The 13053-nt window shown below is 33.4% G+C and overlaps 1 protein-coding gene across 1 annotated transcript; it reads left to right on the forward strand.

The window, feature by feature from the left end:
- The first annotated feature begins 372 nt into the window (after positions 1-372).
- LOC131046173 (GTP-binding protein SAR1B) lies at positions 373-3778 on the forward strand. The gene is made up of 3 exons (XM_057979845.1): positions 373-733; positions 991-1122; positions 3230-3778. Exons 1-3 carry the CDS (start codon positions 605-607, stop codon positions 3548-3550), a joined length of 582 nt encoding a protein of 193 aa, XP_057835828.1. The 5' UTR covers positions 373-604; the 3' UTR covers positions 3551-3778.
- The last annotated feature ends 9275 nt before the right edge of the window (positions 3779-13053 follow it).

The raw sequence follows: 13053 nt of genomic DNA on the forward strand, positions 1-13053 counted from the left end.
AATAATTATAAATAAAAATATCTTTAAAAAAGAAACGAAAAGTAAACCCAACAAAGTTAAAAAATCTGCATATTCTCAACTCTAATATGTCATTAACTTCAGCTAACCGACATATTAATCCAACGAGCTTAATAATATCATAGTATTATCTCAGCCGTCCACTTAACGATCAACGGCATATATTCGTTCGATGACGCTCAACTAACGCAACTTGCAATCCCAATGGTTGCACCGCCAATAACCCGTGAATCCGACATATGGACCCCCTATAGCAGGTTCCATACACAAACTTAGACTGGCAGTAGCCAGTCGCCTCTCCTGCCCGTTCACGCGGTACAAATTCCCGGCTCGGCCGGTGGCTTCCGGTGAAACCCGCTGTATTTTGTTCGTAGATTCTTTTCTAGTCGTTTGTGTTTTCGGCTTTCTAGGAGCTGATTGGGGTTTTCTGGGCCGCCCGATCTGGCGGTACATCGATCGTGCATTCCAATTGTGGATTCGGGCACCCATTAGGCCGCAATACAGAGTCATTCTGCTAGTTTTGAGCCGCTAATTAAATTCAATTTTAGGTACTGTAACTAGGGTTTGTGCGGACAAGGGGTCAAAGATGTTTCTGTTTGATTGGTTCTATAGCATTCTGGCCACCCTGGGCTTGTGGCAGAAGGAGGCGAAGATATTGTTCCTGGGTCTTGACAATGCGGGGAAGACCACTTTGCTGCATATGCTTAAAGACGAGGTGTGTTTGTTTTGGTGGTGTTTATATGTATCTGTTTTGTGCTCGTCATTGAAATTTGAGTTGCTAGTGTTTGGCTCTGGATCTTAGAGGTATTCGATTATTTATCATGCTGTTCTTGACAAGGTTTGGGGATTTTAGAACTGCGATCTGGTATTATTAGTGACAATCATGAAGGATTTTAAATTGTTTTTTTCTGGGGTAATGAGTCAAGGAATTTTGAAACCGTTTTCTGATTTGATTTGGATTTGGTGTGGCAGCGACTAGTTCAGCATCAGCCTACGCAGTATCCCACATCTGAGGAACTCAGTATTGGGAAAATCAAGTTTAAGGCTTTTGATTTGGGTGGCCATCAGATTGCCAGGAGAGTCTGGAAAGATTACTATGCCAAGGTAGGGATTAGTTAATTGGGATGTTTTTGTTTACAGAATTCGCTGGCCATAAGCATATGTCGTTGGTGGTTTGTATTTTATTTTGTAAAAGTTAATCTTATTTGTAGATACGCTATTAAACTAACACGATCTTTTGCAATAGAAACTCTTATACTTAGGTTCTTTAAAGATCTATATAACGGCATAGACACACAGGTGCAGTGTTGATACTTAATACTCTTATAGTCTTCAAGGTGGGACTTACAATTTTTTTATGCTCTATGGCTAGAGATCCTGAGCAGTCTCCCTAATTAGGCTTATGTCTTACAGTGATTGTTGATTACTCTACTTTTATAAAGGTAATACAAACATGCCACATTTTAACACGGACACTTTGTTATTCAACTGAATATTAATATCACTGGTCAAATTTAGGGCATATAAATTAGGACAATAGATTGATACGTAAGTTGAAATTGATTTGTATTTGTAAATACTACTTACTTGGCCTGATGTCTATAAATTGATGTAAATTAAAGAGAGATAGGTTGTAAACGATCATCTTGATACACCCACCATTTTGTTATCTTATCTATAAGAATTTGACCTTATCTATGGTTTGATTAGGTTTGAAGCTTCATTATCTTCATCACATACACGATTGTTATGACCTTGTGCATCACCCTGATTTGCAAGCACTTTTGGTTTGCTTGTAAGCACCGCTTAAAGGACCATTTTTTTCTTACAATCGGTACATAATTTGACTTAGTCCTCTGAACAAGGATGGGCTAGATCTTGGTAATAAGCTGTCACAGATGAATGTTTTTATTAAAGATTGGCAATCTATTGTCACTAATATTGGCTGCTCAATTCTTTGAGTAATGAAGTCAATGGGTTCATTTGAACATATACAAGCATGATTAACAACAACATATACAAGCAACCATTAAATTATCAAATTCAATCGAGCTGATGTGGGTTAGCTCTAAAGGATTTTCTGGGCTGTGCCATTATAAAGTGCATTGCCAACAATGCATTTATCAGGCCTGTATATATTTTCCTCTCATACCTATTAGACATGCAAATATGTATATATTTATTTGTACATAATGTATATAGGTGGAAAACAACTTAATTATGGGTTTGAAGCACTTAATCCTGTTAAAAAAGGAATAACAAGGTTTTGCATCCGACTCTGCAATCTATAATGTAAAGCCATGCTACTTTTCCTGCTAGTAGCCAATTCAGTATCGAGGTTCACAAAATTTACAAATCATTTGTTTGACACATTTGAAGTAACGGTGCTATGGGGTACTGTATATCTGCAAATACGATTGCAACTCTGGGCTCGGATTATGCCAAGAGTTGTAATTACAATGGGAGCTAGAGGGGATTGTCATGGGCTAAGTGGATAAGAAAAGTCCCTTAACATAAATTCGTTGTACATTTACATGTCAATTTAATGATTAATAATTATTTAGTCTAAGATATTATATAACACTACTGATTATAATTACGTGTTGATCTAATTTTTTGTGACAAATTCAATATAAGCACCGCGAGACTGATATCTCTCTGTTGTCTTTTAAATGCATGTAATGTATTTATACTACTTTAGTGTGTTCAACGGTAGTGAAATTATTTGTGCATTAATTTGTTGTGTTTGGCTTGCAATGTCACTATGTTATGTGTATATGATAACATTGATAAGTTTTTCATAATGGCGTGTTTGGAGCATGTCATAACCTTCTTTGGATGCAGGGATTGCGCTGTGGAATGTGGATATAGATTTGTGCTTTTGTTGTGTCAATGTGCTAATCCAGACGAGGAAACAGATTCATACCAATATTGTTTTCTTCTTTTACCATACTGGTTAACTTCATGCTCTTTTTATATATAAAGACAACTAAAATTTTAAAAATATTTTGTATAGAACATCAGTAGGAAAGAGGGGATACATACAGTCTATTCATGACTTGCCCAGTCATTTGTGAAGAATTTCTCTGGAGAATGATTACCACTTTAACGTCGGATTGAGGCTGAGTGCTGTGGTCAAAGGTGTATGTTTTAGGACTATTTTAACATTTGAGCTATGAGGCATCTCATGCAAAATTTTTCCATGATGCAGGTTGATGCTGTTATATATCTTGTTGATGCTGCTGATAAAGAGCGATTTGCAGAATCAAAAAAGGAGCTGGATGCATTACTTTCTGATGATGCACTCACAACCGTGCCTTTCTTGATTTTAGGAAACAAAATAGACATTCCATATGCGGCATCAGAAGAGGAGATTCGATATTACTTGGGCCTTTCAAATTACACCACTGGTAAGGGGAAGGTGAGTTTGGCAGACTCTAATGTACGGCCTATCGAGGTTTTCATGTGCAGCATTGTTAGGAAAATGGGATATGGCGAAGGTCTTAAGTGGTTAGAACAGTATATCAAATAGAATTCCTCATAAATTTTCTGTAATCGAAGGATGTTAATGTATCTGAAATGAAATATACTTTGAAGTTGATTATGATGGGAGAAAAATTTGTGATGCATTATTATTCAATTAACTGCATCAACATAGCTGATACATGAATCTTGTATATTTAATTTAGTGCACCTGTAATTTTATTCAGGTTTGAGCCTGTCAATGTAATTGTTTTGAGAAACAGAGTACTTGAATTTCTTTGTAGGTGTACATGTGATGTTACCATTTCTTAGAAAGCTCGTAGCTGTTTTAGTGACTTAAGATTCAAGTGCACATTCTCTTAACAAGAAAGCATATATTACTGTGGTTGTTGTGTCATTTTAAACATGGATCATATGTTGATCATGTTACTGATTTTTGGCTGTCATGGAAATAGGACTGTCATCTTTTTTATATTGAGGTGAATAGATATTTGTTATGTCAAGATTATAAGGTAGTTACTTCATGTTGGTTAATTGAGGGAATGCTTCACTTTTAAATGATGGTGGGTTTATTTGTTTGTCTTCTTTAGGGGGCCGTAGACACAAGGAACAAATTTATATTGTTTATTTGAAAATTTGTTATGCCCGGAAGGTGATGACCAACGTATCATAGCATGAAAGTTATGTTCAAGAGAAATCATACTGTTTATTTATGTTTTGCTCATATTTGAACACATAATTGATAAAGTGTATATGACACGCAATACTATTTTTGAACGACTTTATTTGATGTGTAAAAATTAATCCTGTTTTCTGTGTATGTTTGATTTGAAAAAAATCAATCAACAAAGGCTCTTATTTGATTCTTTGTAATGGGAAATGTTGCTATCATAGCCAATGTTTAAGATTATAGAAAGGTTACAAGAAAGGTCTCTACTCAGATTTGATTGCTGAACAAATGTTTCACAATTTTTACAATGACCGCACGCCTTAACTAGAAATTGATGAAAAGTTATCTCAATATGCACTTCCTCGATAGAAAAACCTGCAGTTACCTGGCATTAGAATGATCAGGTCTTCTATTTCGTAATTTGGCATAACACTTGAGGCTCTGGCATAGTTTATGTCTAAGTGACCTTGGCCTGGCTCAGCCTCTGGTTCTAAGGCTGCAACTGGGCATGCATGAAATGATGCAATTTTGTTTTGAATAATTTTTTATCTGCTTCGCCAAGAAAGATTTGAAGCTTTATTTTTGACCCTCGAGCTGTTGTGCTGATTTTGATTTGCAGATTGCACTCCTCTGTCATCCTCTCTTTTTTAATCTTATGGGTTGCATTCTGCTATCTGCCTGCTTTTCATTTTTGTTGATTGCACTCAATTATCTGCCCACCCATGGGGGCTTCTCTGAAAATATTTGGGGTTGGATTAACCTTTGCAACTATAGAAGTCATGACTTATTGACTTGTGAATCTAGTCAATCTAAAATCTCAAAGCTTTTTGTGCCAATATCGCTGGCATAAACTGATTTTTTTTTGTCACTCAGTATCCTTGAAGTTATTTCAGAGGTAGGCATTCACCTCTCTGAGGCATCAGAGGTGTGCTTTTTTTGTTATGGTCCTCTCTACCAACTAAAAATCTGGTACTCTACCAAAGCTTCAGTTGTAATGGTCCTCATAGCTTAGGCAAGCATCATCATTCTTATTCTCCTTTAAACCGCAGCAAGTTATGTAGAAAAACATCCTTTTAAAAATCCTTAAGAATGTCTCGCAATACCAGATATAAATTTACTACTTACTTTTTACGATTTTGGCATTTTGCGCAGTTTTTCCCAAGTGACCGAGTACTTTGTCTTATAGCACGAGTTTGAGTGTTTTAGCATCTCATTCGATCCCAATTCTCAGTTTGACTTTTAGAAACAAAATTTCAAGCATTCATAGTAGTCATCAGATTGTTTATTCATTTCTATTGGGGTTGTTTCGATTCCTTCCGAGTAGCTATTATTCATTGTTCATGCATTCAAAAGTATAAAAGTCACCATTCCTATCCTCATTGAGTGTGACTTTTTATCAATTATCTTTAACTAAATTTTCCACCAATTTAATATCATTTTGTTGTATTTTCTAACATTAATAGTTCATGCATTCAAAACTCTTGTTCTAGTCGAAGTATTAGAAGTCACCATTCCTATCTCATTGCGTGATTTTATCTATTAAATCTTCAACTAGATTTTCCACTAATTTATTAGCATTTTGTTGTATTTTTCTAACATTACTAGTTCATTCAGAGATTCATATCTCTAGATTTAGCAGCTTTCCAAATAGCTCTTGCTGGTACTATTCCTAGTTACAGTTGGACACTGCGATATATTGATGCATTTCAGATTCTAAGTATCACATTCCAACTCTAAAGTTGGCATAACCCTCATTGCATGTCTTCCAATCTTTTAGTAAGTGCTTTTGATTTGGAAACTAGGGTTTGACCAAGAAGATGTTCAATGCTACTAATACATAATCCATCAGATTGATTTTGTGTATAATAAATAGCTTTCTTTTACATGAACAAAGGTCAATTTCGACGCTCAATTCAGTTCTAGACCATTAAAACAATCTATTCTGTTGATTTGTCAAATTTTCAGTTCAATAGTAGTCATAATACTTTGTAGGATTTTAACATAGTGATTACTCATTTTGCATCATCTACATTAAATTTTAAGGGGTAGACATGATTTTTTAACAGTATGTAAAAATGTTTTAGATAGTTTTGGGAATTATATTTAAATTTTTTTAAGCATCAACATTTCATAATAGACGAGGATAAGAAAGAAGGGATTTTAGATCATGCGGAGTTAATACTTTGTGTGGGAAGGGGAATTTGGTTCTAATGAACCACTACCATCAGGATGATAAAAATAAATAAAAGGTTGCATGTCAATTTGATTATATACATGGTTTAGTGTATTACTGGGCCAAATTCTTGTTGCCTATTGGAACCAATTTAATTTCTTTTTTATTTTATTTTGATGGTGAATTACAAAGTGTGTTTTAAATTGCTGATGCTAAAAAGTTCATATAATCGAATCTTTTTAAGTTTATAGTTATTGCCAAAATTAATGAGGGGAGATGTCTATTGTGTAATGGCGGCTGATTTTTTCTTGATCAAATATTAAATGATATTTGTAAGTTTGAAAAATGTATATTTTTTTGTGTTTTTTTTAACACATGATATTAATTGGTTTTGGCACTCTCATTGACCTCAAAGACAAACTAACCTTAAAAAATCTAACATCTACTTAGGTAGTTGCCAACTCAAATTATTAAATTCTTATGCATAGGTTGAATTTGCAAGCATGAGAATGACTTAGTTCAAATTATCACCTATATGTTTCAAACTTAAATTTCATACTATGTCCAAGCTCATCCATTCAACACACTCACACCAAAGCTTTCAAATTGTGTGGCTAGGACAAGTATAACAAGACACCTTCCCTAGGTCATTTGCATTTATCATCTATGGAGAATGAAAATATGTAGGAGATCTAATACGAGGACAATCCACTCTATGTCTATGTAATTCAAATGATCATTCATCAATCATCATTTAGCTTTCCACATTGACTCTCGGGTGAACCTTACTTTTGCATTAGTTTACTCCAATATTTGTTGAATTGCATTCTATTTACATTGTATCAAATTCAATCACCTAGCATCATTGCAACCACATCACCATTACTTATATTGTTGCTTCTCGTCTTTCATCTGTTTCTAAAGTTGTTAATTTTAGATCTAAGGGCTTGTGATCAGGAGAATATTTTACCCTAGTAACCTCTCAATAATGTTTTTCAATATTGTTGAACTTTATCATAGTCACTAATAATTAGGTGAATATCTATTTAAGGTATAGAAGGTGCTTAGGTCATAAGTTCATTCATGTAGTCAAATATCATTTCTACAAATCGGGTTTGAATTCGTAGGCATGAAGATTGATTTTGAATGCACAAATTGGACTCAATCTAGTGCATAAATGACAACTTAAAAATTCTACCCCTGTTAGTAAGCTCATAACAGATCAATTCCATAAATAGGTTTTAGTCATTTGTCATATCATTTTCCATCTTCAACTTCAAGGTACGTGTTTGTATTTTTTTTTTCCTATTTCAAATCTAACCAAGTACTTTAGGATTAATTTATCTATTATTGCTTTATTTAAATTTATTTACCCTAATATTTATGTTAGGAAAGAAATTTTATTTCTTTAAAATATTGTACTTTGTGAGACCAAAATATCAAATAAAGTGAACCCAATATGTGTTTTTATTAGTTTTAATATGAATTGTGGATAAGGTTCATTAAGGATACACTAACGAGGTTATTGTAATAACATATTTATATTTGTATTGAAAATATACTTTTTCACTTCAATTCACCTACGATAAATAGTTAAACGATAATAAAGATTAGTATTTAGATTTAGGACTAGATAAATAAATGTAGAATTGAATTCATGGAGTTTTATTAAATTGATTGTGGCATTTAGCTAGATTTAGATGGAGAATATATTGTTGAGGATGTTAAGAATTGATTCACCAATCGGTTGAAACTAGAGTTTTGTTTGGATGAACACTTCAAAATTTGTAAATTGACAATTCTACTTCGGTTTATAATTGCATTTGTGGAATTGATTTGGCATGCAAAATTGAACATGGAACCATATAAGCGAACTAGCAAGAAATGGGCAATTGTAGCAAATTTGCCTTATCTCATGATACTTGTGTTTGAAGTGGGTTCATGTTTATAAAAACTATCAAGGGACTTGCTAGAAAATGATTTATTCTTTTTCAGACAAGCCCCTAGGTAGATTGATTCGATGATTTTGGAACAATGACCAAAAACAAAAAAATGAGCATGTAATATGTGTAGGATCATGATGTAATTAGGATGATCCATGATTTTTCTATCATATTCTCATGCAAATGCTCTTCTAAAGATTCCTCCATGATGTTCAATTAGAGAAAATCTTTAAATACAACGTAGCACACATCCCCACACACATGTGCTAAGATGGCTATGAAAAACATAGTGAACATGTCGGCAAGGTTTAAATTTGAATTCCGAGATTTGGATTTGTGATCATAGGAAAAAAAAATCTAATCTAAGTTGATGAACAAAAGGTTTGGACATCCAAATTGCTTCTTAGGGACGATTGCTAATGGGTTTAGATTTAGATAATGTCATGAGCCAAAATTTACATAATAATATGCCACTTGCAAACTTTGTACTAAAAAAAGACATTAGATTTGAAGTAGGCCCAAAACATAAGGGAAAAGGGCATGTGCATGTAATTTCTACATTAAATTTTCCTCACTTTTTTGTGAATGTAAACAACTATGAGGATACATGCCAAAGTAAAATAAGTAGTCAACATGAAAAGTGAGTTCCTTCAAATTCTCGTAAGATATGCATATGGACAATAATTCATTCACTCTCCTCACAATGGACACTATTGAAAAATTGCAAAAAAATACAATAAGTAACATTTGTTACACATTTAAAATAAGCTTTAACCATAATTTTATTGAAAATTATCTTCAAGAACGGTGAAAGTATAAGAAGGGCAAGAGATTTTGTTGAAGAAAAAATTGGTATGGTTTTGACTAAGCAAAAAATAGGACTCCAACTAAGTAGAAGATTTTAATAATGTAAAAAAGTTTATAAAGCTCCCTTCAACATGGAAATGCTTATAATCTTGTCACTACAAAACATAACACACACAAGGAATTTTATTGGCATACATGCACCCCTCCAATTATACAAAGGATGCAATGAATTGGAGGTAGGGTAAATGATACGATAATGACAAAACATATTAGAATGATAAAAGGTATCATGTGATAAGCCTATATGTAGACACTTAAAATTGTCCTATCTAATTAAATAAATATTTATTTAATTATTTTAGCCTAATTCTTCCATTAATTAAATAAATCTTTATTTATTTAATTAATTCATTAATCTTCTTCTAGCCTTATTTCTCATTTAAATAAATATATATATTTATTTAAATTATCTTTTCTTAAATTAAATAAATATTTTATTTATTTAATTGATCCACTTCCTCTATTAATTAAATGAATCTTTATTTATTTAATTAATTCATTAGCCTTTTCTACCTATGACACATGTCATTTATCTCTGAATTCCTACACTACCTACCCTCTCATTATTTTCTTATTTCTTCTACCTACCCTCATTATTTTCTTATTTCTTCTACCTACCCTTTAATCCTAGCCGACCATCTATCTTTTACACCTCTTAATCTTATCCCTCCATTTCTTATAGTGTCTTCTATATAAGAGGATGCTTCTTTCATTATCAATCCTCATAAGCATTCTTGAACTCGCATTCAAACTTTCATATGCAATCTAGCTATCAACCACATTTCCGTTCTTTGTTGAGCTCTTGTGCACACATAAAATTTGAGAGCAAATATATCAAGAAAGATCAATGGAGATATGGAGAATGGAGATTCAAATCCTATTAGACATGTGATGGTATAATCTTTTTGATTTTGTTGATTTGCATTGTCTTAGGTAATCTTCATATGTTATGGTGGATCTTTGTTGTTGTTAGGCTAGGGTTTTGTGGTTGAATCTATTTAGTCTTTCAATATTATTGTTCCGTTATTCACTTTTCACTATAAACATTTTGGCACGCCCGGTGGGACATGGATTTTTGTTAGATCTATGTTTTTTGCATATTTTTCTAACCCTATATTGATGTTTTGTAAAACAATTTGTAGAATAACTTTGTGCAGTTAGGGTTTTGGACACAAGATTAAGATCTTGGAGAGATCTAATCCGATTTCACAAACGACTTGGAAATTTTGTACCAAATTTTGTTGGCAGGTTGAAAACAATATCAAGAGATTTCAATAAAAAATTCAGATCTTTTGGAGCATATTTGAATTTTCTATGAATTTTCATAAAAAAATTATTTTGAGAGAAAAAGCGATTTTTTTGGATTTTATTACATTTACAGGATCTATTCTTTGTGATTTTAATTTTGATGCAAAATATTTCCTAAAAAATCAGTTCTTTAAAAATTAGGGTTTTTCATTATATTGATCATATCTCACAAACTACTTTGAATTTTGGCATCAAATGTTTTCTCAGGTCAAGAACATTATCAGAAGTGCTCAATAAAAAAATCCAATTTTTTGGAGAATATTTGAATTTTCTATGAATTTTTTATGCATTTTCATAAAAAAATAATTTTGAGAGCAAATTAGTGATTTTTTAAATATTTTTTTATATTTTTGGAAATATCTCAAAATTATGCACAGGATCTGTTCTTTGTGATTTTAATTTTGATGCAAAATAATTCCTAAAAAATGGATCTTTAAACATTAGGGTTTGCATTATTTTGCTCATATCTCACAAAATGCTTGGAATTTTTGCAAGACTTTTTTTTATGCAGGTTTGGAATGCTATCAGAAGTTGCCAGTAAAAAAGTCATATTTTTTGGATCAATTTTGCATTTTAAAAGAATTTTTTATGATTTTTCATAAAAAAATAATTTTTGGAGCAAATTAGAGACTTTTTTGGAGTTTCTTACATTTTTAGAAATATCTTAAAATTTTATAGGTGCTTTGTTTTTTATGATGCAAAATAACTCATGGAAAATCAGATCTTTGAATTTGTCAAAAAACGTCTTGTCGAAGGCCCCTATTTCACAAAGTCTTTTGGATCTAAAATATACCTAACTTGTGTGCTTGCAGGAGGGGTATTATTTCAAAACTACTAATAATCTTGGTGCAGGAACTTTGGCAAAGATTTTATTTTAAAATTGCTTGCTTTGTCTTCTTAGTCTAGCAAACACTTCAATTGGTGCACTAAAATTGAACCAATGTCTTTTGTGTCTTGAGAAATAGGCTCTTTGTGTTTAATCTTTAGAGGGCTTGCCTCCCCGTGTGGTCACTAGGACTACTAGTGGAATGACCCAAGTGGTAGTGAGGAAAACCCACATCTTCCGAACCACTATAAATAACTGTATCCATGGTGAAAGCCATGGGTAACGTGTGCTGATTAGTTCATACCGACACTATGTCTCCCCATAAACCCGTTTGATCAAATTTATTTGATCAGTAGTAGGGCGTAACCCCTATCGGTTGGGAGCCTTATGTATTTATAGAGCCGAAAGTACTACATGTATGGCCACACGAGCGGATGCCCTTACTAGCAACTTTTTATTTTAGAAAGCCAAAATCCTTCTAGTTGTTGGGGCAGGAGGTCAGACCTCTGGAGCAGCCCACACACATACGGTTCTTAGTAGAGATACAAAGTTCGCCACAGGGAGTTTTTGTGGGGATTGGTGCTTGGCTACCCCAGAGAAGTGAGTGCCGAGGGTGGAGCCAGTGGGGTCAAGCATCTAAGTATCTGCTTTGAATAGCGTAGCCTCGAGGGAAATCCCATGTGGGATCAACAACTATTGTCCTAACCAACCATAAGAATTGTGCTTGTCTTCTATTAAACATTCAAACATTCAAGATCAAACATCAAAACATTGTGTCTTTTGTGTCTTCAAGTGTATGCAAAACATTTATACATCAAACAACACACTTTTCTTTGAGTCATTTTGAGTCCAGACACTTGCAAACATAGAAGTCCTCATCAACATTGTGTCCTCTTGTCACGAAAAATGGTCAAAAGTTCAGATTTGGTCACAACAAACAACTTCACAAATTGGAAAAATTTACAGTCCAACAAACAAGAACAATCAATTTCAGACTTCTTGAGCTTCCTAGGTTATTTCTTCGAGTTTTCATCTAGAATTCAACCTATATTTGTGTCTCACAAAGTCCATCATTGCTTTACACCTTGCATTATATTCACATTTGTCTAAACTTGAGTCAAAAGGTCACTTGCTTGTCCTCATCTTAATTTGTCAACACTACATACAACAACATTTTGCTAAGTGGTCCCTCATCAAGGTCTATCACCTTTGGGTCTCATTTGGTCTTACTTAGAGTCAAGGTCAACTTACCTCATCAAGAGAATCTATCATCTCTTTGGAAGCCACACCTACTCTACTACATACATACTTGGTCTTACACTTTGGACATTGTGAGTACACCTCAGATTCATTTACATTCCATCCAACTCTTGGTCTTCCATAATTTTCCACTTTCATCTAGTCTCACACATCTTGGTCAATACCTAGTTCATGGATGAAACTCGTTCCCAAAAATATAGGAGAGAAGCTAAAGAGGCTTAAGAGTCCGCAAACATGAGTGCTTATGAGTATGACAATGATATTTTCTTCAATTATGATAATACCACATTACCTGACATGGACACTTATAGAAACACTCAAAATGTTGAGAACATGGATAACACAAACAACAATGATACACACAATGACAACATAGACAACTTTTCCGTGCATTCAACAGAAGTGGAAGACTCCATTATGGATCCCCATTTTAATAGATTGGTTGAGGAAATCATGAGAAGAGATAGACAATATTTCCTACAAGTGATGGCACAAAGTGGAGCTA

This window comes from Cryptomeria japonica, chromosome 2 (assembly GCF_030272615.1).
Source record: "Cryptomeria japonica chromosome 2, Sugi_1.0, whole genome shotgun sequence".
Lineage (NCBI taxonomy): Eukaryota > Viridiplantae > Streptophyta > Pinopsida > Cupressales > Cupressaceae > Cryptomeria > Cryptomeria japonica.